Source organism: Oryx dammah, unplaced genomic scaffold (assembly GCF_014754425.2).
Source record: "Oryx dammah isolate SB20612 unplaced genomic scaffold, SCBI_Odam_1.1 HiC_scaffold_21, whole genome shotgun sequence".
NCBI classification, from domain to species: domain Eukaryota; kingdom Metazoa; phylum Chordata; class Mammalia; order Artiodactyla; family Bovidae; genus Oryx; species Oryx dammah.
Window position 1 is genome coordinate 33,536,578 of NW_024070205.1, and position 23,224 is coordinate 33,559,801.

General features: G+C 60.5%; 3 protein-coding genes across 5 annotated transcripts in view; 1 reads left to right on the forward strand and 2 right to left on the reverse strand.

Annotated features, from left to right (window-relative positions):
• The first annotated feature begins 1,256 nt into the window (after positions 1-1,256).
• HES3 (hes family bHLH transcription factor 3) lies at positions 1,257-2,309 on the forward strand. The gene is made up of 3 exons (XM_040263284.1): positions 1,257-1,344; positions 1,452-1,533; positions 1,936-2,309. Exons 1-3 carry the CDS (start codon positions 1,264-1,266, stop codon positions 2,307-2,309), a joined length of 537 nt encoding a protein of 178 aa, XP_040119218.1. The 5' UTR covers positions 1,257-1,263.
• A 1,918-nt stretch (positions 2,310-4,227) lies between these two features.
• Positions 4,228-15,723, reverse strand: GPR153 (G protein-coupled receptor 153). Its single transcript, XM_040263285.1, has 6 exons — positions 15,513-15,723; positions 10,951-11,417; positions 10,211-10,640; positions 8,080-8,272; positions 7,318-7,505; positions 4,228-6,867 (listed from the first exon to the last, which is right to left on the reverse strand). The coding sequence occupies exons 2-6, from the start codon at positions 11,304-11,306 to the stop codon at positions 6,202-6,204; spliced, it is 1,833 nt and encodes a 610-aa protein (XP_040119219.1). The 5' UTR covers positions 11,307-11,417; positions 15,513-15,723; the 3' UTR covers positions 4,228-6,201.
• Positions 15,724-18,738: 3,015 nt separating this feature from the next.
• ACOT7 (acyl-CoA thioesterase 7) overlaps positions 18,739-23,224 on the reverse strand; it is a 100,969-nt gene continuing 96,483 nt past the window's right edge. For all 3 annotated transcript variants that reach the window (XM_040263287.1, XM_040263286.1, XM_040263288.1), the window contains exon 9: positions 18,739-19,125. In XM_040263287.1, the coding sequence (XP_040119221.1) occupies positions 19,027-19,125 (99 nt within the window). In that variant the 3' untranslated portion in view covers positions 18,739-19,026. The remainder of the gene's footprint in view (positions 19,126-23,224) is intronic.

Sequence of the window (23,224 nt, forward strand, 5' to 3'; positions counted from 1 at the left end):
CCCCGAATGGACAATTCCCGTCCCTCGCAGCTAATGTAGTCCAGTTCCTGAAGCCCAAGCAGGGACTGCCCAGGAGTCTTGCTGGAGCGCCTAGCCGCTGATGGCACAGGGCCTCCTCCTCTGAGCTCCTTGAGTCTTCAGCCTGAATAATGAAGAAGGCGTTGGCATCTTGGGCCTCCAGTGATGAGCTCCCTGGAGGCTCAGTGGTCTTCCCCACCCCCACCTCCCACTTGTTGGGACCCTGAGAAGGCTAAGGGGCAGGGGTGGGGGGAATAAATTCCCAGGCCTTTCCTGTAAGGGAACAGAGACTGAATCGTCCAGCCTGAAGACTCAGGACTGGAGGTAGGAGAAGCTATTCTGACTGCCCTGGCCTGAGGCTGCCTGCAGCTTGCCCCTCCCCAGCTTGAAGAGAGTGGTTTAGGTCCTAATGGGGCCAGAGGGCCCCTGAGCCCAGTCTGCACCCCAGCACAGTACCTCTCCCAGTCCCAAGGTCCCAGCGAAGAGGCTGTCTGTGGCCCCGAGGGTGGGCTGCACGCTTTAATGGGACACATGTTGCTGCGTGGCCCCCGCGGGCCGGGCTTTCAGTGGCCACAGGCAGAAAATCGCTGTATTGTCCCAACATTAGGGAGACTAATGCGGCGTCGCCAGTGGCCAGAGCGTGAAGCCGGCAGAAAGGCCTCACTGGTGGGCGCTCCCAGCCTCTGTATCTTCATCAGGCCAGAGGAGGCCCGGTGCTCAGTCACCATCATTAGCAGGGCCTGCAGCCAGCTGGGCTCATGGACCTCCCCCAGCGGGCTTGTTGGCGAGGCCCAGAAACTAGGGAAACTGGGACGGTACAGGGTTTGGAGAGCATGGGCATGGGAAGGAATCTCAGACTCAGGAAGAGGTGAGGATGAGAGGGATAAAGGAAAGACTGGAGGTGAGGCCTGGGCTGAGGAGAAAACAGGCAGAGAGAGGTGAGGAACTTGCCTGTTTGTCCCCCTCTCACCCCTCCCCCTCGGGGTTCCACTCATCCAGGAGCTCCTCATTGACATGTAAACGAGGGTTCCCTATAAAGGTGGTGCTGCCTCCAGCGGGCTCTGCTAGGACAACATGGGCACTCAGCCCGAGACCCAGGGCAGCTCTGGTGGCCCCACTGGCAACTTCCGCAAGGTCTCGGGTTCTGAGGGTTGCAGGGGTGAGGGGTAGGACAGAAGGCGCTGAGAGGACCAAGGCTCTGCAGGTCATGTAACTACTGCTCACCCACAGGTCTCCAAGCCGCTGATGGAGAAGAAGAGAAGAGCACGCATTAATGTGTCACTGGAGCAGCTCAAATCGTTGCTAGAGAAACACTACTCGCACCAGGTGAGACGGGGGACACGGTGAGGTGGGGGGGGGGGGTGATATAATCCCCGGCCTCATTTGCTTGAACCCAGGCTGCGCTCCTAAGAGCCCTTTCCATGGATCCGCAGATTCGGAAACGCAAGTTGGAGAAGGCAGACATACTGGAGCTGAGTGTCAAGTACATGAAAAGCCTTCAGAACTCGGTGCAAGGTAGAGGGAGGACCTGGGAGGGTGGGGCAAGGGGCTGGAGAGGGAGGCTTGTGGGGTCAGAGCCATGGATTCTACAAGGCCAGATAAAGGAGAGATGAATAGAAAAGAACCGCTCAGGGCAGCTGAGGGAGGAGGTATTGCTGTAAGTGAGGAGGCAGCAAAAGCCTGGCTGGCTGCAGACTTGTAATCCGAGTGAGTGAAGAACTGGACCCATGGGAAGGGGGTGAGTTTCGGCCTCCCCGCCCTCTCCCCCTAATCGTCCCTCTCTCCTCTCCCTCCTCTTCCTTCCCTCCACACTTTTCCCCTCCCTTTCTCTCTCCTCTCTACATCTCTCTTTTCCTCCTCCACCTCCCTATTCTCCCCTCCTTTCCACATTTCTCTCGTCCGCTGCCCTCCCCCTAGGGTTCTGGCCGGTCCCCAGCGGAGCTGAGTACCCGTCGGGCTTCCGCGGCTGTCTGCCCGGCGTTAGCCAGCTTCTGCGGCGCGGAGAGGAGGGCGGCGTCGGCCTGCAAGGCCCGCTGGTGCACGAGCGCGGGGGCGGCAGCACCATGGACAGCGCCAGTCCCGGCCCCGAGGCGCCCGTGCGGCGCGGCCCCTGCGCGCCCCCAGTTTGGGCCCCTGCTTCGGCCCCCAGCGGATCGCGGTCCCCGCCACCCCGGCGCCTCCTCTCTGGCGGTCTCCCCGGCGCCTCCACCAGCATCCCGGCGCCTCAATCGACGTCTCGCCGCTTCGCGGAGAGCCCGGGGCCGGGGCTGCGCTTGTGGCGACCCTGGTGAGGCTAGATGCGGCCTCGGACTCGAGGGGACCCTCGTCTGGCCTGAGGACGCAGAGACTGTTTTGAACGGTCGGGACCCCAGTAGTCGGTTCTGGTCCCAGGACGGGGAGACCGGGAGGGGGCCGCGTCTCTGCTAACTCGGGGAAATATACGAAGCTGATTGGACCAGGTTCTGAGTGTCTAGGCATAACCCCATCCTCGCCTCAGGCCTAGCAACTCAGGCTGGACCCGCTTTCTGCTCCTCCCACCCTCTAGTGGGGCCGGGAGGGGGTGTCCTGGGCTGCGCCCCTTTCCCAGGGCCCTTGGCTGGCCGCCCGCCCTCTCCCCCGCCCCACGGCCGCGCGGCGGTGGGAAGGTCGCCGTCCGCAGCGGCCCAGAGCAGACCCCTCGCAGCGAGGAGAATCGCTGCCCCGCCCCGGCCCATTCAGCGGGCCGGGGACGCCCGGTTCCCACCGGCACAAAGCGCGCCAGGCCCCGCCCCGCTAGCGAGGGGCCCCCAGCCCACCTCCACCCTAGACCCACTCGGCTTCCACGGATTCCCACCCCCTCCGCACGCGGCGCGGCCCACCCGCTGGCGCGCGCTCCGAAGTCAGTTCTCTCAAAAGCCCCCTCCTTAGAGGCCCCGCCCGGTGAGGTGCTCAGCCTACCACCACCACCACCCGAAGCCCTGCTCCGTGAGGCTCCTGGTAGGGAACCCGCGCACCGTCCTGCAAACTGGAGATATGCTAGGGCAGACTCCGGCTCCTCCCAGGATATAGTTCACTAATCCCCACTCGGAAAAGACCTCGGTCTCCCAGAGTCTCGGCCTCGGACCGCTGCCTCCAGGGAGCCCACCATCCTTGACAATCCTTGGAGCGCTGGGCGACGGTTAACGCGTTCGAAAATGAAGTCATTGCTATGCCGGGACTCTAGCCCGGGAGTCCCGGCCCTCGAAGAGCGGGCCGGACGCGTGGAGAACAGGGATCCTGCGCTGAGATCAGGGATCCTGCGCTGAGATCAGGAGGAGACTGCGGCACCTCCTCCCACCATCTGGAAATTCAGAATAAAGACAGTGCGAACCTGTGGAATGGGTATAAAGAGGCCGTGAAGGTTCTAATTTCTCCCGTGATGAAACTGGGTGAATCTGTTTGAAGTACAAACATCAACCTTGTATAAAACATTTCTTTGGGGATTGCCCGTGTCATGCCCTGTGTTAAACCCATTCTGGTCAGACCGCGGAGAGAGGCGGCCCGGCTCCCCTACCTGACCCAGCTGGCTCTCTGGAGCCGGGGCTGGGGTCCTGCAGTGGTGGTCCTGGGGCGGCCTCTTGGGTCTCCGCTTTGGGGCACTAATCCTGAGGGCCACCAGGTGGCGCCCTGACACCGCGGACCCAGGGGCGCGTCCTCCAAATCCCAGCCCGGGTTGGTGGGCGGGTCAACAGGCACAATGAGTCCGCCTCCCCAGGCACGCCTCCAATCGCAGTGCCCCTGGCTTTCCCGGTGGCGCAGATGGTAAAGAATCCGCCTGCGAAGCCGGAAACCCGAATTCTATCCCTGGCTCGGGAAGATCCCCTAGCTAATGGAATGGCAACCCACTCAATATTCTTGCCTGGACAGACCATGGGGTAGCAAAGAGTCGGACATGACTGAGCAACTAACACTTTCTCGCCCTCAGAACCAGCCTCACTGGGGCTAGGGGTCCCTGAAGCCATCCCTAGGCAGGCGCAGCCACTTGCCCTCACAGGGCTTTGGAGCCCACCAGGCCGCTGCTCCTGGCCCGACTCGCCTGCAGGATTTGCATAGAGGAAAAAGTCAAGTCCGACCCAAAGGAAGGGCGCACTGGAGGAGGAATTCAGGACCCAGAGGGAGAGACGTTTAGGGGCAGCTGGCCAGCAGTGCTGTTAGATTCTAGGGAGGGGTTTCCATGAAACTGGCCTGGGATTGCCTGGTGCAAATTATATAGGAAGTTTTTATTGGAGTCTGTACAGAAGAGAAATGCTCAGTTGTCAAAAAAACTACAAACGGATCCCTGGCTCTGGGCTGGGTGGTGGTATGAAGACAGAACTCCCTCCCCGGTCAACCCAGGGTCAAGCTGCTCATCAAGGCAGCAAACAGGCCTGGAAGCTAGACAAAGTGAGAGAGGGGAGCCCCAGGCCCTGGTGGCCTCCACTTCGGGTTCTCCCTCCTCTTTAATTTTGTAAAATCCAGGCCTGGAGGGACTTGAGGGGATCACGCCACCCTGCAAGTATTGCCGTTGGATATGAAATACACAGAGTGAAAACTCAAGGTGGACAAATCAGCCAGCCTGATGGGGGGTCGGGAGGGACAGCAGCTAACTGGTGACCTCTGCCCCAATATGACATGTCGACCCTTAAAGGCACAGCAGCGTTGGCGAGGCAGGCCTCCCATGGCTGAGGCTTGACTGGAACATTCTGATTTACTCACCTGTGGCCAGCTCCTCCCCCCAAGTTACCCCACAGCCAGAGACTGAAGGGGCCTCTGAAGCTGAGACAGAGCTGTGTAGTCCTCCCCAGGTCTCTCTGGCGCTGGGACACTGTCTGAAGGGTGAGGAAGCCGAATCGGCCCCCAGAGGGGCAGAGACAGTGCTACAATTCCAGATTGCAGAGCAGGAGGGAAGAGGGCGTAGGCCAGCTCCTCGCAGGCCCCTGGAACCCACTCCAGACCTACACAGGTAGGGGCCACTGCATGGAGGCAGGGGATGGGATGGGACTGCCTTTGCATACACCCCAGCCCCTACAACCCAAGGTCCACAGGTATTCCTGGGCCTCTTCTTAGACTGAGCCTAGGGTCTTCCTCCATGCAAAACCCAGCAGACACTCCCTGGGGGTCCATGGCCAAGCCCAGGTCTGCAAGAGGTGTGCCTAGCAAGGACAGCAAGAGTCCTGACTCCTGGTGGAGGAAGACTCACCATGGACCAGACCTTACACCCAGATCCTAGGAGGACTCTTAAGCCAAGATCCCTTTCTGGCCAGACATGCACAGGTTGGGGATGGGCACCGGAATAAGGAAGCCCACTCCTGCTTTGCTTCAGTTCTCTCCACCATGTACCCCACAACCTTCACGGCGGCAGTCCCAGAGGTGGCTGATGTGGTGGGCACAGACAATGAAGGCAGAGTAATGAGGGAAGGGATGCTGATAGGGGTCAAAGTGAGCGTGGTACACTGGTGATGGTGCAAGTGTGCTTGAGCTTGGCTGGGGAGAGTGCCCAAGGGGTCCAGGGACACTAAGCAGGGGAGGCCTCAGGCTTGGGGGCCACACCAGGCCACTGAAGACTGACCCCCACAGAGGACCCTGGAGGACCCTATGCTACTTTCCCTGCCTGTCCACTCTGTGGCCAGGGCACACAGACCAGGAGACCTGTCCAAACAGTCCTGAGAGTTAACATGGTCACCTGCTCATCACAGATGGGGAAAGCGAGGCAGAACAGGTCAGCAGGGAGACCTGCTCAGAGAACTTGGTTTGGGCTCCGAAGACCCCTGTGCTTAGAGACCCTCTGTACCCAACCCCCTGAGGTGTGACAATTATAGTGCAGAGTGGAAAGCCGGATGGAGTCTGGTGGCTCCTGCACGGCTGGGCTTTGTTCTGTCTGGTGGTGTCTCTCTGGGCAACCCACCACCACCATCACCCTAGCCCAGTTGCTTCCGTGTGGAGCCCACCTTTTCCCAGGCCCCAGCCTTACTCTGCCCCGGAGGTGCCCTGCCCAGAGGCTGGTCCATACCCAGGGTGGTTGTCCAGGCCAGGCGTCGTCCCTCCAGGCAATGGTCACCCCGTCAAGGCTGGCACATGTCCGGACAGCGTGCCACAAGCCCAGCCCAGGCTAGGGTGGCATCTTTGGTGCTTTGGCCCCGTAGGCGGCCCGGCCAGCCTGGTGACTTGGGGAGGCGCCAACGGGTCCTAGGACGCAGAACCCAGTGAGTCCGAGTGCAGTGTGACGTAGCCTGACGACTCCGAAGGCGAGCTCAAGAAGCTGCTGGTGCTGCCCGCGCCCGCCGCGCGCAGACCCCCGGGCTCGCCCCACGACGCGCTCAGGCCGGTCCGCAGGGTCCCGGGATGTGCGTGTGCGGCCGGGAGCGGCCCGGGGCTCCTCTGCGCGCCGCCGCCAGGGGGCGCCACGTCCCCACCGGGCTGGGCGCGGTCTGGGGCAGGGGCGCAGGTGGGGAAGGACCCTGGCGGGCCGGGCTGGCGTCTTAGGGCCTGCGGCTCCCGCTCGAAGGCAGTCAGCGCGAAGGCGTCGGGCAGCAGCGAGGCCGAGGCGCAGCGGACACCGGGCCTGGAGCGACGGAGCGGGCTGCTTGGGGGCGAGCCAGGGGCGCAGCGCGGGCCGTCATCCAGGGCCGGGGGCCTCAGAGACAGCAGGCTCTCGGCCGAGCGACGTCGCGGGCGAAAGGGGGGCGCATCCTCTGCGAAGGCCAGCAGGCTGCCGCGACGCCGGTCGGGCTCGCCTGGCATCACCAGGGCGGCCAGGTCCTCGCCGGAGCCCCAGCGTGGCAGGAACGTGGGCAGCGGGACGGCGGCCCACACGTCTGCGTCGTCGTGAGAGAAGCGTCGCGTAGCCGGGACCTGTGAGGACTGCGGGGTTAACTCCGGCTACCCTCCTGGAAAATGGGGACCTAGCCTCCCCTCACTGGGCAGGGTGGCCTGGAGTCAGGGGTCACCAAGCCAGGGGCCCCTGGTTTGAAGCTGTGCGATTTGGGGCAACTGACGATCTCTCCAAATCTCAGTGTTGTCATCTGTAGCTTGGGTCAACTGGGGAAAAGTCCCCTTGAGTAGGGTGCTAAGCCCCAAGGAAATAACATAGGTGCCAGGTTGAGCACCCTCCTAGCGCACAAGGGAACTGGGGCACAGGGGCTGGGGTGCTCCCCATGGGCTCTGTGACCTGGGGCCAGCCCATCTTGGGAGGTGAAAGGCAACCCTGCGAGACAGGGCTCCTACTCAGAGAGCAAAGGCCTTGGAGAGGTCAGGGTATCCCCCACATGCATATTGCGTGTCTCCAGCCCTGCCCGTCTCTACCTGCAGGTACTGCATCTTGTCCTCCTGCAAGGGCCGCAGAGGGTAGAACTGGGGCAGGCCCCCCTCCTCCAGGGCAGAGAGCTCATACTTGGCCATCCTCTCCAGGGCCACAAAGTCACCCCCATAGTTGTAATCCAGGGAGCGCTCCAGCGCTAGGTCTGGGGGGACACCACGTTCCAGGCTGGTATCTGCAGGGCAGGGCAGAAGTTTAGGGCCATGGAAACTTGGGGGACTTCAGGAGTGAACCCCAGGGACCCCCAGAGACACACACAGGGCTGGTGGGCCAGTTAGCAGAAAAGGAGGAGGGTGGGGTGCTCCGTTCAAATTCTGACTCTGCCCCCTTTTAGTTGAGGGGCTGGAAAAGTCACAGACCCTGAGCCAGTTTCCTCTATGGGGACGGGAACTAGACACAAGGAGTTGACACTGGCTGGAAGGTGGCGGGCTCAGCCCAGGGTCACACTGTTACTGCTGGGGAGAGACAGGACTGGGTCCTCGGGAGCCCCTGGGGGCAGCTCGCCAGGACCCCTAAAGTCAGAGACTCCAGGAAACTCAGGCTGGAGTCCACAGCCAATCTGTTAACCAGAACATCTGATTAACTGAAACCCTGATAGAGGGGCAAGCCAGACAGGAGAATGCTCCATGGGACACTGGGTCCCTTAGGGGTTCAAGCACCTCTGGGGTAAATCAGTGGATCTGAAACCTGTCTTCCCACTGACCCCACTGATCTCCCCCAGGCACCACTCTCCACGGGGCCATCCTCACCATCATCCGAATCCTCATCGTTGGCCATGAGGGCCATACACTTCTCCCAGACAGCCTTGAGATCAGCGCGGTAGCGGTCACAAGCCCAGAGGAAGACGGGCAGCAGCAGGGCCTGGGTCACCGAGCACCACAGCACACACAATGCCATCCAGGGCGCCGAGGCGTCTGCCCGTAGGCTGCTGAAGCTCACCACCTGTGGGCACAGGGGTCGGCCTGGCACCTGGCAGGACCCCTATCACCCCGCTTCCCCTCCCAGCCTCAGTTCTCCCATATGCAGGGCAGGTCTGACTGCCCACCTGCCAGAGAAGGAGGCAGAGGAGGTGACAGAACTCTGGGCTCTTGGGCAGGAAAGGGCCAGAGTGTGAAGGGAGAAGTCCATGCCCGCCCACCGACAGCTGCTCGCTGCCAAGATGGACGGTCACCAGACTGTGTGTGCACCGGGAAGCAGTGGGTACGGCCTCCCTCATTTCATCTGTGACCGCCCGAGGACGGGGAGCCAGGATTACCATCCCATTTTTGAGAGCCAGGTCTCCAATCTCCCGGTTCAGGGCCTTTCTACCATCCTCCCTGCTCCCTGGCTCGTTATCTCCTTGGCCCTGGCTCTACTCTGTGGGTCGACTTTAGACCCAAGTGAGGAATCAAAGCAGTTTCTGAGGATCAGAGGGTCTAATTCGGTGGCTTTTGGGTCATGGCCCAGGGGCCTCTCATTCCTCTGCTCCCAGGGGAGTTCACTCCTCCACTTGGAATGACACTGAACTGTTCCCCTTTCAGAGCTAAAGTGAGCATGATGCAGACATACATTCGTTCTTCCACGCGAGCTGTGTGACCTTCAGAATGATGCTAAACCTCTCTGGGGCCCAGTTTTTTCATCTGTGAAATGGGCCGAGAACATCTTGAGGCAAAGTTTCCAGACACTGCACCAGGCCTGCAGCATCATGTAGGTTCCGTAAACTGTACTCCCATCTATCCCCTGCTGAAGAGAAGCTGGGGGGCCCTCCTCCCACTGCTATTCCCATCTGGCTCTGCAATTTCACACATGTGCCTTCCCTCTACCAGCAAAGGGCCCCACTGCACACAGGAGGTCTCCACCTAAGGGGCAACAGACCCGTTAAGGGTGGGGCTACACCCTGCCTATGAAGCTGCCAACCCACCTGTCACCTGCTGAGGCTGGGGTTCTGCAGTGATGTCCTGCTCAGCTGCTAGGATGAAGCCTCTCTTGGGTCCTTGCCCCTCCACCAGTCCCTGTCCAGCTCTAGACCCTCCAGGGGCTGGGCTGGAACCTTATGGGTGGGAGGGCTCGGCTACTGAGTCCAGACATCATTCTTGGGCTAGGCCTGGGGCACAGCCTCATAGACAGGAGCCCAGGCAGCCTTCATGGGCCTTGGACCCTACCTGGCAGGGTCTTCAGACCAGCCCTCACCTTGATCTTCCTCATCTGCTAGTGCATGCATGCTAAGTTGCTTCAGTTGTGTCCAACTCTTTGTGACTCCATGGACCGTAACCCACCAGACTCCTGTGTCCATGGGGTTCTCTAGGCAAGAATACTGGAGCAGGTTGAAATGCCCTTCAGGGGATCTTTTCGATCCAGGGATCAAACCCACATCTCTTATGTCTCCCACACTGGCAGGCGGGTTCTTTACCATTAGTGCCACCTGAAAGCTTATTCGGCTGCTGGGATCAAGTCCACATTTCCAGCACACATTCAAGGCCTGCCCTGCCTCCCAATTCAGTACCAAAGCCAATTCTGCTACACCATATCCCCCCTCTGTCCACCCTGGGACCTGGGTCCAAGAGGAAGCCTGTGACCCCACCTTCCATAGCCTCTGTATCAAGTGGACCTCACCCAGATCAGGGGTGGAATGTCTCCTGCAGTGTGATGAAAAGACCCTGGTCTCTGCAGCCACCTGACGTGGGCTCAGTTCCCACCACGGCTGCCCTGACTATATATTGGTCACTTGACCTCTCTGAACTTTGGTTTCCTAACTTATAAAGTAGGGGTGATGATGCTGCCTCCTGAAAGGATCAGTGTGAGGAAGATTCAACCGCTAATGCCTGGAGCACACCCAGCCCTAGTCTGTCCCAGAGCCCATGTTCCCCCGCCAGGCTCCTACCACCTGCCAGGCTCACCCACCAGCATGGGGAAGCCCATGAGGCAGTCGTAGATGACCACGATGGTGGCCACCAGGCCAGTGATCTGCAGCGAGGTCCTGGCAGGCTCGGAGCCGTCGATGGAGGAGCGGCGCTTGCCCTGCGCATCCTCCACCACGATAGTGGGCACAGTGAAGGTGCGGCAGTCCGCCCGGCGCCCCACCTGCACCGCCAGTGTCTGGAAGAGGGCAATGGCCGTGCAGACCGCACCCATGGCCACACTGCCGCCCACCAGCAGCAGGAAGCAGACACCGAAGCCCAGGCCGATCTCAGCCACGATGAAGCGGCAGCCATGGGTGTAGAAGCGCTCACTCGTGTCGTGCCAGCCGACGGCAGGCAGGGCCGACAGGATGAAGGACACCATCCAGATGCCCATGACTGTGTGGACTGCCTGCTTCTTGGCGTTGCTCAGCCTGGCACAGGGCAGGGACAAGACAGAGAGGGACCTGGCATCACTCACAGGGTCTCTCCCCAAGCCCTGAGGGTCCTCGACTGCCCTGGTCCCCATGTACATTGTCACACGTCCCTTTCCCCAAGCACTTCTGTACTGGGTGCCTGCACACCCACACACACCTACACGCACACACCCCTGCAGCCCTCAGTGCGACACAGGTGCAGCACCTCGCATGGGGCCCCGTCCCCACACTGAGGCCGCTGTGCGCTCAGGCACACGTCCCTGCCTAGGGTGTTTGTGTGCACACAGGTACCTGCCCAAGAACTCACCGGTAGTTGACAGGCCAGCGGACCATCCACATGCGGTGGTAGGAGAGGGAGGTGACGGAGAAGCAGGTGGCCAGGGTGAGGGTGTAGAAGGTGGACACGAAGACCTTGCAGAGGCCCTCGTTCCACTCGTAGTCGGGGCGCTGGCGCCGCAGCTGTACCACGGCGTAGGTGGCGATGGGCACGGCCACGTTAAGCATGTGGGTAGCCGCCAGCGTGCACAGTAGGAACTCTAGGGGCTTCCACTTCTTCTGCTTGGCCCCCACGCTGAGGATGCCCCAGGCATTGGCCAGCAGCGAGAGGCCTCCGCATGCCAGCCAGCCCACCGCACTGCCAGGCAGCCGCCTCTCATCACTCATGGTGCAGACGGGAGCTGGCCGGCGGCTGGGACATCCTCCTCAAGCTGGGCCTCAGCTTAGCGCAGCAGTCCTCACATGTACCAGCCCAGGGACACCAGGGACCACGAGCATCTGCAGGGGGGGGAGCGGGGGCAACACAGGGCACTCAGTGACTCTCCCCTGGCTGCATCAGCAGAGCTCTTGGGGCTCCTGGGAGTGGGAAACAGAGGGGTCCCCTGATGCTCCGTTATCTGTCCGGTCCTGGCTTGGGTGGGGCTGCTTTGCCTTCCTCTCTCCTCTCTGAAGCCTCCTGGCTCCTGGGGGGTGTATACAGTGGTGCTCAGTCAATGCACATCCCCTCACTTCCATCTACTCCTGGTCAAGGTGTGGCATCTAGGCTTGCTTCCAGGCTGCGTGCATCCTCAGGGAAGCTGCCAGGCCAGGCCCAGGCGGGCCCTGTGCCACAGGCATATCTGGCATTGTCCCGGGACCAGCCCTCTCATCTTCACACTTCCCAGATCCCCACGCAGCCCACACGACGCTGCCCCAGTGCACGATGGGGCCTCAGCTTCATCCGTCCCACTGGGGCCAATGAGGACAGGCCTGGAGGGTGAGACACCTGAATCTGTGAGGAAAGAGTGATCTGGGAACCAGTTTCCTGCCCACTCTGGGGAAGCATGGCCTGCTTTTCCTGGGTCAGCCTCCAGCAGGCCTTCCATGGCCGGGCATACCTGGAAGGCCCTGGCAGAACCCCAGGCTGGGAGTCCCATCAAGCTCCAGCACACTAGCTGTGTGGCCCCACAAAACCTCACTCATGTCCTTGGAAATGAGGATGACGATGCTTCCTCCAGGGGGCAGCTGGGTTGCACAGATGCCTCATCTCTAAAGCCCAGGGCAGGCCAGGTCACGAACACAGTGGGTGCTCTGGACACCTTGAGTAACATGGGACTATAGCTGGTCAGGGACCAGAACTTGGCCCCAAGGACAGCCTGTGGGTAGGAACCAGGGACACAGGACTCAGGCAGAAGGCACGTGTTGGGAGCTCCCCCATCCTGCCAGAGAGCAAAACGGTGATCCCCCCTTCCGGCCTGGCATCTCCCTGCACAGAACAGTGGCCGGTCCTCCGATCTGAGGCCCCCCATAGCAGGCCACTCTGGCACAGCCCGGAGCAGGCAGTGTGGGGAGAAGCACAGTGCTAAGTGCAGGCGTCCTGTGTACTGCCTACACTGGGGCCTTCTCACTCTCTAGCCTGTTTAATCTCAGTGGCTGCAATTCTCTTGTCCCCAACAGGGAAGATCCCCTGGAGAAGGGAATGGCTACCCACTCCAGTATTCTTGCCTGGAGAATCCCATGGGCAGAGGAACCTGGCGGGCTACAGTCCATAGGGTCACAGAGAGTTGGACATGACTGAGGGACTAACACTTTCAACACTTATGGGTACCACTGAACCAGACACAGCCCCATGATCTCCCAGGGACTGTTCCCAGCTTGGTGTGGACAGGCCATTGCAGGCCCCTAGTGCTCAGGACAGGGGAAACAACACTTCCTGGTCCACTGCTGGGCACGCCTGCTTGTGCTGTACAGAATGTGGCCTTGACCCCGGTAGACACCAAAGGATCTCTGAGTCCTATGAGTCTCATTCATTTCTGTGCCCTTGCTACGGGCATGCCTGGGCCCCTGACCCAGATGAGAGTCTATTCCGGACCACACTAGTGCCCACTAATGGCCTTGAGGGGGGCTGGGGGACTTCTGGAGCCAGACAACTTCATTCCCAAACATTAGGCTTCTACTTATACACCTGCTGTCCCTTCCTCACCCCAGACCCAGCATGGGAGGAGAGGTGGCCCCACTAGATCCTCCAGCAGTTGTTCAGGTGTCCAGCAAGCCTCCTTGACCTCGGCATACAGATGCCATTGGTGTGGGGTAAAGAGCTGTTAAGACTCCAACTCCAGCTCCCCAGCCAGTTACATGATTTAGCTGGGCGTCAGGTTTCTCATCTATAACTGGACATGAGGGTATCTGTCCGGAGAAGCATGTGGGTAGCCAGGAAGTTATGCCACCGAAAGTGCTTAGAATGGAGCCAGGCACACAGAAAGTGCTCAATAAATGCTTGCCGTGTAGATGTGTGTACTAAAGGCCTCCCAGCTCTCTGAGCTATGGCATCTCTTAAGGTCCAAGACATTGAGCTCAGAGGTGTATTTGAGCCTCAGACCTGCAGGCAGACACGAGGTAACCCCAATAGAAACCTGGGACAATCCAGCTTTGGGGGTAATGAGGCCCCAGGGCTACCCTAATGGGTACCTTCATGGGGTATGGCAGCCTACTCTGGGTCCAGAATGGGCATAGTACACATGCTGCTGTGGGTCAGAGGCTTATGTTATCAAACAGAAAACCGGGTTCACCACGCACCTGGTGGGCTGACGTCTATTTCTACTTGCATTGGGCTTCTGTGGCTATCAAACTGGGAGGCATTTCCTCAAGTGCCCAAGCAGGCTGTCTGACTCCTGGGACCCTGGGCCCAGCCCAGCTCACGCTGCCCACCTGTTGATTACTGGTGCAGAATGATGGGGAAGATACCACGGGCTGCCACTAGCACCACTGTTCATGGTGCCAGTTCTTCTGAGTCGCCTAACAGTGTCTCACTTCAGGGAAGGGTCCCAGGTGTGTGGGCAGGAGAATGTGCCCTACAGGGGACATTCATCCTTCAAACAGGTGCCCTCCTCTCAATTCACACACCCAGTGATCTTGTCTGAAGGACTTCCATCACCCCTGGTGGTCCAGTGGCTAAGACTCTGAGTTTCAAATGCAGGGGTCCCCAATCTCTGCAGGTCAGGGAACTAGATCTGTAACTAAGACCCAGTACAGCCAAACAAACAAATAAATGTGTATTTTTTTAAAAAGATGGTTAAGCAGAGGTAAAACCATTTGCCCAAGTTCTTATGTGCCTGAGCCAGGATCCAAACTCTGTCTGACATCAAAATCCTGACTTCTTAAACATTAAAATGCTTGGATACTTGGCTTTTTCTTGTTCCTTGAGCTAAGGTTGTCTTTCTGAGCCTCCGACTCAGGCAAGATGGGTCCTACTATCCCCACAATACAGACGGGAACAGTGAGGCTCAGAGTCCAGGGCAACACTGGGGAGGAAGCATGGACTCTGTGGACTCCTGAGGTGGTTGGTGGTCCTAGGATGGGGAAGGAATATCTCCGGGATGGGCTGGGGAGTGGACAGCACGGTCTCCAAATGCAGAGTGAGAGGGGGCTGGCTCTGCAGAAACCAGGAGACCTTCTTCCTCCAGATTGGTGACACCTTCTGCTCATTCACAGGGAGCAGGGGACACTAAGGGCCAGACCCCAACACACCGCATCACACTTAAGTCTCCGCAGCATTCCAGGACCGGACTTCTCCCTCCCTTGCATCCCTGAGCCGCTCCCTGATGTCCCCTCCCCCTTAGCACATCGCTGGGCAGGCTGCAGGTGTGGCTGGCCTGGGACCCACCGGACTCCCTCCGCAGGGTCTGCGGGCGGGGCCCCGACGTGACGTCACGGCCGCGGGCCAATGAGGCCGCATGGCCCCAGGGCTCTATTGCGCAACAAAGAGAACCCAGAACTTGAAAGGATTCCCGGGCTCCGCTGCCCGCCCCCAGGCTGCTCTCCGCCCGCGCTGCTGCCCATCAGTCAGTCCCGCAGGGCCCCGCTCGGCCGCCGCCCAGGGCGGAGCTCTCGGCAAGGAGCCTTCTCATCTCCAACACGCCCCTCGCCCGCCACGCCCGCACCCCCACCGCCGCGGTCCCCGCTCCTCTGTCCTCCGATACCCCGCCCGACCTGGCGCTCGGTCCGGCCCCAGCGAGGCCCCCGGCGCTGCCTAGCCCCGAGGGCGCGTCCGAGCGGCGGCCGAGAGCCGAACGCCGACGGACTGCGGTCCCGGACGTCCCCCGAGCTTCGCTGAACAGGGGTGGGCCCGGGACCCTCAGATCGGTCATCCCCGCCCCCTACAGGCAAGTCCCCCGGGGCGGCGCTTCCAGGCCCAGAGGAAGCGGCCGACCCCGGGGAAGTTACCCCGAAGGTCCCCAAGTTGGGTGGGGGGCGGGGTGCGCAGACCTAAGCGGAGCCCGCAGCCATCGGACAGGCCCTGTGACCGACAGACCGCGGACAGCCCCTCCCCGCCTGAAGTCCCCCCGCCTGGGGTCGCCTGCCCGGCCGCCTCCGGGCCAGGGCGGCGGCGCTTACCCTGCATTCGGGCGCCCTAGGCTCCAGTTCGCTGCTCCCGCCTCCGGCTCCGGCTGCGGCTCCCGCGCCCCCGGGCCTAGCGCGGGCCGCCGGGGTCCGCGAGGGTGGCCGGCAGCAGGGCGCCCCGCGGTCCGGGGCATCCTGGCGGCGGCCGCCCGTGGCCGGCGCGTTCCGCTCAACTCGACCCCGCCGCCCCTCCCTCCCTCCCTCCCCTCGCGCCGCCGCCGCCGCCGCCGCCGCCGCCACCCCGGCCGCACTCGAATCCCGCCGCTCGGCTGGCTGCGCCCCGGCGGCCGGGGGCGGGGGGCGGAGCAGGGCGCATGCCTCCGCGGGCGCCTCCGCACCGCCCCTCGGACCGCCCCGCCCCCGCCTCTCGAAGGCGCTGCCCACTGAGTCTGTCTGTATGTCCGCGCGTCTCTGGGTCCTCAGTCTCCCATTGGCGGGGGCGCGCCCTCCGCATGCGCGCCTCCAGGCCGAAGCCCCCTAGGGAGAGCGGCGCCTTCCGCGAAGCATGGGCAAGCTTGGCCTCTTGCTGTCGTCTTGGGTCTGTCCACACTCTGGACGCAGGACACGGCCTGCAAACTGCCTGAGGGCCTGGGGCAGGAATGGACAGTGGGAACCTAGGGCCGGGAGTAGAGGGCTCAGGGACGCCTTCTCAAAGAAAGCCGTGTCTAAGGTGAACTATAGGGGCGGGGCATGGAGAGTACTTGTGGGGACCTGAGGACTAACTGCCTCCAGAAATTAGGAAGTTGTTCATGCAAGGAGTCCGGGCAGAAGTGAAGTTTGGTCAGCTAAGGATTCAGACGTAGCTTCGGCCCAGCGCGGGGTTGGGGGTGGGTGGCGGGGAGGGGGGTCCACCATGGGAATAAGGGATCGTGTGAAGGGACCACTGGGCTGCCGGTGGTTACCTTTCCTCCCATGGGCTCAGAAATGTTCTCTGTGAAGCTGAGACCAGGCCACTCGGCTGGGAGGAGGCGGGATGGGCGAGTCGGAGTCCCCGGCCCTCTCCTCCCGCCATCGGGAGCTCGCCCTACACTTAGCTAGCTGGGGCAGAGGCTGTCACCGCTAGGCTAGGTGGGGAAACCCAGTAGTCGCCTCGACGGGGGTCTCTGGAGACCCAAGTCACAAGAGAGAGTGGCCGCTGGCATCTTGGCATCCTGGCTTCCCCTCCAGCCAGAAGACGCTGCCTGCCTCTTCTAGGAAGCCAGTGACCACATGCATCCTGGACAAAAGCCCTCCAGAGTCACTCCTGGGCCTCCAGGCATTGTCCTGCCGCACATCTGGGAGGCATCTAGGAGCAGGAAGCCCTGTGCCCAGAGGAAGGTAGACATCTGCCCAGGACCAGTCAACCAAATGCAGTGAATGCTGGCTGCACCACCCCATAGCCTGGCTCCTGTGCCCACCTACACCGGCTCCACACCTGGAGACAGCTGGAGAGTGAGGAGCAGCTTTTAGGGGACCCAGAGGGAGCCTTAGGGTCAGTCTTGTGAGACACATTAAAGCTCTCTGAATAGCACAGTTCCACAATGAAATGGAGTTGGTGAGTGCGAGTCCTGGGCCATGTGCTCCCTGTGTGTGGCTTCTGGATGATCAGGGCCCCTGTGAGCTCTCCGTGGACAGGCCAGCTCCCTGCCCATGTGGTCCTGGTTGTAAACAGACCAGCAGCAGCGGGAGGCTGACCCAGGGTAGCTGGTAGTCAAGTGTGGCATTTCTAAGGCCATCCAGCCATCGAGAGCCTTGGGCCCGGCCAGCTATGCCCCATGCCTGTGGCCCCAAGTGCACCTCCACAGCTCACCACGGCTACCTGGACTAGTACCCCTGCCCCAGCTGGCTTTGGGGGCACGTGGGAGATGAGCTTCCCAGGGCTGCCTTGGGGAACCCCAGGACTGGGGTACTTGGAACCTCGCATTGCCGACTATGGTTTCTCAGGGCAAGGTTTGGCTGGCTTGCACAGGACGGTCTTGCTCGCCCTGCCAGGCAGGCCGCTTCCTCCTCCCTCCCTGCCTCAGTCACCCACGAAGCTGGCATGGGAGGGTGTGTGTGGAGCTGGGGAGGCTGAGGCAGCCTCCAAGGGGCTGGGTTGCTGTGGCCTCTTGTGGGTGTTCCCTCCTGATGCTCCCAGGCAGGAAACAAACCTGTCAGCCAGGACTGGGGCCAAGACGGATTCTGAAGGTCTTGGCGGGCGTTTTTGCACATCTGGAGCTGCGTTCTCTCTCCTGGGCCCAAGGGAGCCCTGTGTGAGGCTGCGCCGTTGACGGCCAGTCTCATTTCCAGGCTTCGGGGATGAGCCTGGGTCAGGATCATTCTCACAGGCAGCGATGACTGTGCTGTTGGAGGGGACTTTCTCAGCTGTGGGTGAGGACCTGGCCCCTGCAGTGGCCTCAGCCTCTTACCTGCCGAGGCTGCTGGACCAGACGCATGCGCGCGCACACACACAGCTTCCTCCCTCACACATGCACACGTTTGCAGAGACAGGGATACCGATGCAAGTGCATGCGTGCACAGGCTGACACACTGCCCCTCAGACCCCCCACGCCATAAGCCTTCCCAGTAACTCCACCTGCCCGAGTGGCTGGGGGTTTCTCCTCAGGCACAGAGGCCCTGGCACTAGCTGAGGAGGCCCACCTCCAGTAGAACCCCTGCCTCTTGCTCTGAGGTATCCAAGCTGCCTCTGGTGACGAGAGGCCAGGCCCAGGGCAGGGCAATTGTGGTCAGTCTGGCTGAGTTTGCCTCTTTTTTTAAATATTTATTTGTCTGTACTGGGTCTTAGTTGCAACACGAGGGATCTTCAGTCTTCATTGAGGCATCTGAGATCTAGTTCCCTGACCAGGGATTGAACCCCAGCCCTCTGTATTTGGGAGCGTCTTAGCCACTGAACCACCAGGGAAGTCCCTGAGTTTGGCTCTTTCTGACGAAACTTTGAGTCCTCACAAGTGCCCCAGTTCTCATCGAAGGCACTGGATGGGCCTCAGAGCCTGGAACCAAGGCCCTGGGCTGCGGTGGGAGGTGGGATGGGAGGGAGGGGTGATCTCTGACCAGCAAGTCATCAGGCAAACACAAGTGGGCACTAGGGCAGGTCCAGGTCCAGGCACCCAGAGGAGTGGGGGGAGGGCAGGAGGGTGGCCCCCAGGAAGGTAAGGGAGCCCACTAGGCCCCTGGGTGGCCCCCAGATCCTACACCCAGGGAGAGTGCAACCCCTCAAGACAAATGACCACCCAGACCAAGGTCCAGCCAAACAGTAGCTTTATTAGTGAAGCTGAACTCTACATACGGTACAGTGTGTGCCCAGGTCACCCCAGGGTTTCCAGGGACTGTGCGGGCTCTGGGACAATACTGTGTAGCATTTACACTGGGCTGATATAAATAAAGCTTTGGTGTAGAGGTTTTCGGGAGAGGTTAACACTGCGAGACGAACACTTCACACAACCCCAGTTGTCAACACGAACTGGGTTTCTGGCCGGGGGGTAACTTCTAATGATGCAGCACTGGGGCCTGTTCCAGGCCAGAGGGGTGTCTAGGCCTGAGTCTCCGCCTGGCCCTGCCGCTTCGCCTTCATCTGCAGGTATCGCCCTTTGCCTTCCTCGAAGCGCTTCTTCTCGTCCTCAGTCTCAGGCTGTGGACACACAGAGGAGGAGGCAGGTTAGAGAACCAGTGAGCGTGGGCACCGCCCCCGGAGGGTGCAGAGAAGCCGGGCCAGGCCCCATCTTCCTGCAGCGCGTGGGGCGGAGACCCCACATTACTCTCCACGGCAGGCGGAATCTGAGCCCAGGGTCTTCTTGAGAGTGAACTTCAGCTGGAAATGCAGTTGATGAACTTGGGAGAGGGGCCAAAGGGGGACCCTGTGTTTGCACTCCCAGGGAATGCCAGCTACTCTTGGTCTCTGCCCCAAAGGGAAGTGGGGACAAACCCCATGCTGGCTACGTGACCTTAAGAAGGCCACTTTATTCACTGGCCACTTTATCAAGAGTGAGTGACCGCTTTGTGGGCAGTCACCCCTGGCCAGCACCGAGGCCTAGGAAGTGGCACCTGGTGTCCACCTCACCTCTTCTCTGTACAGCCTAAGAAGCCAGGTCCTCAAGGGATCAGAGACTTGGCCAAAGGCCATGTTTTGCCCAGGACCATCCTGGCTCATGCCTGCAGACCAGTATTACAGTGAATGGACCCCCTTTCATTCTTGAGGATGGCCTGACCTAGCCACTAAGTGCTGTGGCCCCGGACAGAGGTCACGGCAGCAGCACCAGCTGGTCACTTCCAAGACCCCATCTGTCCCACCGCAGAGTTCTTTCTCACTGCCCAGGGGTCAGGGATTCAGGCTTAAAGAGCTCTGCTAATTCCTCTGGACAACACTGCCTTGCGACACTCTGAGGGTGTCCGAAAGCCAAAGAAATGGGGCAGGTGCCCTTCATCTACAATGACACCAAGCCCCAGCAGCTATTTTTAGGCCCAAGGGTTTTACAGGCAAATGGTATATTGACAAAAGAGAGAACAATCAGCCAGAGGACGGAATGTCAGGTTATACCCAACACTCACTCCCTTTCAGCCTTCTCAGAAATGGTTCTCTAAATGTCACCAGGTGTGAACTATCAGCACCTCACAGCTTGGAGCCATCAGAACATCCGGGCATCTGAAGCACTAGGTTGTGCTTCTTAGAGTGGTTCTAGTCCCTGTTTGAAGACTCTCAGGGCACACATGGAAAACGCTGACTTTTCCAAGATACTTTATTGAAGGCTGGCTCTGGTTTCATCTCTGGCTGACTTTAAAAAAAAATGAAACTTGAGGCTATGCAATTTGACCTAAAACATCCCAGGAAAATGGAATGTTCTATCTCCATTTCAGCAGGAAGTTCTAAGTGGGGGGAGGAGGCACGAGACATCCTTGAGGGCCCAAGCACTCCAGCCCCTGCTGAAGGCACCCCATGGAGACAAGGCCACATCCTGCTGAGCCCAGCCCAAGGCTCCCGCGTACATCCAGGTAAAAGGTACGAGATGGGGGGGGGCTTCTCAAATGCGCATGTACGAGTCACTGAGAATCTTATAAGCACAGATTCTATGCGTCTGCAGTGGGTCCGGGGGCTGGGACCCGTTTCTAACACATGTTAGGCGATGCAAGGCAGCTGGCCCATGGAGCACTGTGGGTAGAAGGACCCTGGTCCCTCTGCATGTCCATCCCTGTTCTAAATGAAAACAGAAGTCATGTCTGACTCTTTGTGACTCTATGGACTGTAGCCTGCCAGGCTCCTCTGTCTGAGGGATTCTCCAGGCAAGAATACTGGAGAGGGTTGCCATGCCCTCCTCCTAAGGATCTTCCTGACCCAGGGATCAAACTCAGGGCTCCGTCATTGCAGGCACAGCCAAAGTGACCAAGAATGCAAGGTCAAGGCCACCATGCTAAGGCAGTGGGGACTTTTTCCTCTCCTGCCTCTGTATGGGGCTTGCCTGGCACGGTTGAGACCTGTGGCTCCCACCCATGATACATAAAAACCCACTGGATTGTACACTTACACAGGCAACCACATAGCACATAATCATATCTCAAAACCACCACAGAGGTGTGAGTGAGTGTCGTCCTAGTTTACAGAAAGTCAAAGAGAAGGTTCAGCGTGGTGGGCCCCCACCCAAATCTGGGCACGCGAGGGAGGCAGCAGGGCAGAGGCGATGCTCACGGAACTAAATCTGGCCTGGATGCACACGCTCCCATGAGCACGCCGAGCACCCTCCATGGGACCCTGCCTCAGGGAGCTGGCCAAATGGGCGACCTCACACGAGGAGAGAGGTGGCCGGTGCTGCACTAGGAAGGTGACACTGGCCTGGACCAAAGTGGAGCAGAGTGAGATGGTCTCAAGGGCCAGGTGTAGTGAGGGTTCCCAGGAAGGCATGCGGGCACCCTCCAGCTCGTGAGTCTGTGTAACCACCCAGGAGGTGTCCAGGGTCATCACACCCGCCTCCTACGACGACATGGGGCAGAGGCTGAGTGACCTGCCCAAGCAATAGCCTGTAAGAGGCAGAGCCACAGTCTGAGCTGCTGCCGTCCCCCAGGCCAGCTTGTGCTGACAGGCTCTCAGGGGTGGGGCTGTTGGTGGGCATCAGGGCACACGGTGGCCCTACAGCATCACCCTGGTGAACATCCAGAATGAATCTGGAGCCCACCTGAGTCTGCAGGGGCCCAGCCTCTACAGCCTTCTGCACCCAGGAGGGGACAGGCCAGGGGCAGGGGCACATTCCCCATCCAGCCTTGGCAGCAGTGCCTCCCAGAGGAGGCAAAGAGGAGACGGACGCTGCACCTTCCCTTCCCACCAGATCCCAACGCACCCTCAAGGGTGAGGGGGGCTCACATGGCCCTGATGTGCAGCTGTGACGAGCCCGGCCCTCCATCAGGTTCCCCCAAACGACTGCTGCTACCCCACCCCCAGAAGTCTCTAGACATGTGCACTGAAGCTTCTGGACGTTTCTCTCAGTGCACGACCCCAGGAGGGCAGAAGCCCAGATGCAGGTATAAGACCTGGTCAATTCCAGTGTCTGCCTGGCAGGGAGTGGGGAGGAGCCAGCGCTCAGCGCCTGGCAACCAGCCCCAAGGTTGCTGTGCTGAGCAAGTCCCTGACGTTCAATATTGGGCAGCTAATTCATCAGCCAGGATCTGCCCTCAGACAGACCTCCTGCCGCCTGATGATGGATGTGCGGGCAGCGGGCCGGCTGCAGAGCACAGCCAAACCTGGTGCAGCCTGGGAACAAGGAGCTGGCGAGGGCTCACCCCTCACCTCATCTCCGGGGACGGCAGCCTTTGTGGGGAACTCTGGGTTCTGTGGATTCGGTGCTGCCACCCCACATGCTGATGGCCCTTTCCTGCCCACCTGTCCCAGGAGGTGTTATAAAGACACCTCTGGCCTGAGGAGGCGTGTGGGGAAGAACAGAGCCAGGGGTGAGCAACTCTGCTCACCTCTCTGATGAAGGTGGAGGCAGGGTCCTACCCGGCCGGCTGCTGGATGCTCAGACTCCCCAGGGCTGCGAGCTCGGATAAACAGCTCTCCCAGCCAAGTGACGAAGAGGGGCCACCACTTCCCTGCTGGGCGCGGAGCTGGCAGAACTAGACAGATGGCTCCCTGCACGCGGCCCCACCCACGGCCCAGCTGCCACTGCCTCCTCACAGCCATCTCCCTCCATCCGGCAAAGTAAATAAATACATAAGTTGTTGGCTGTTGCTGTTTTTAATGGGGGGTTGGAGGTGACGGGGAGAAGGACAAAGCTCCTCCGTAGGAATCATACTTCCTCTCAAGTGCCCAAAGCTGTTGGCAGGAGCTACCGACCCCTGCAGGCTGCCCGTCCCCCAGCCTGGCAGGGAGGGCTTCCTGTGCATTTGAAAAAGGACAGGTGACAGCAAAGGAGCTCACTGGCAGCTCAGGGTGCGGTGACCCGTTTACCTGCCTGGTGGAAGAAGACAGTGTGCACCGAAGGCTCTGGACGCTTCTCTCGGTGCTGGATAGACACCGGAATTGACCAGGTCTGGTACCTACACCTGGGCCTCCGCTCTCCTCGGAGGGGTGCCAAGGACCATGGGGTCACAGGGACCTGCCATGTTGCCAGGTGGCCTCCAGGATGCTCCCGGGGCCAGCTACGAACCAGGGGTCTCCGGGCGGTGACGTGGTGAAGGGTCTCCTGCGGGGCCAGTGGAGGCCGCTCTCCACGCACAGCGTTACACTGTGTGTGTGCACATGTGTG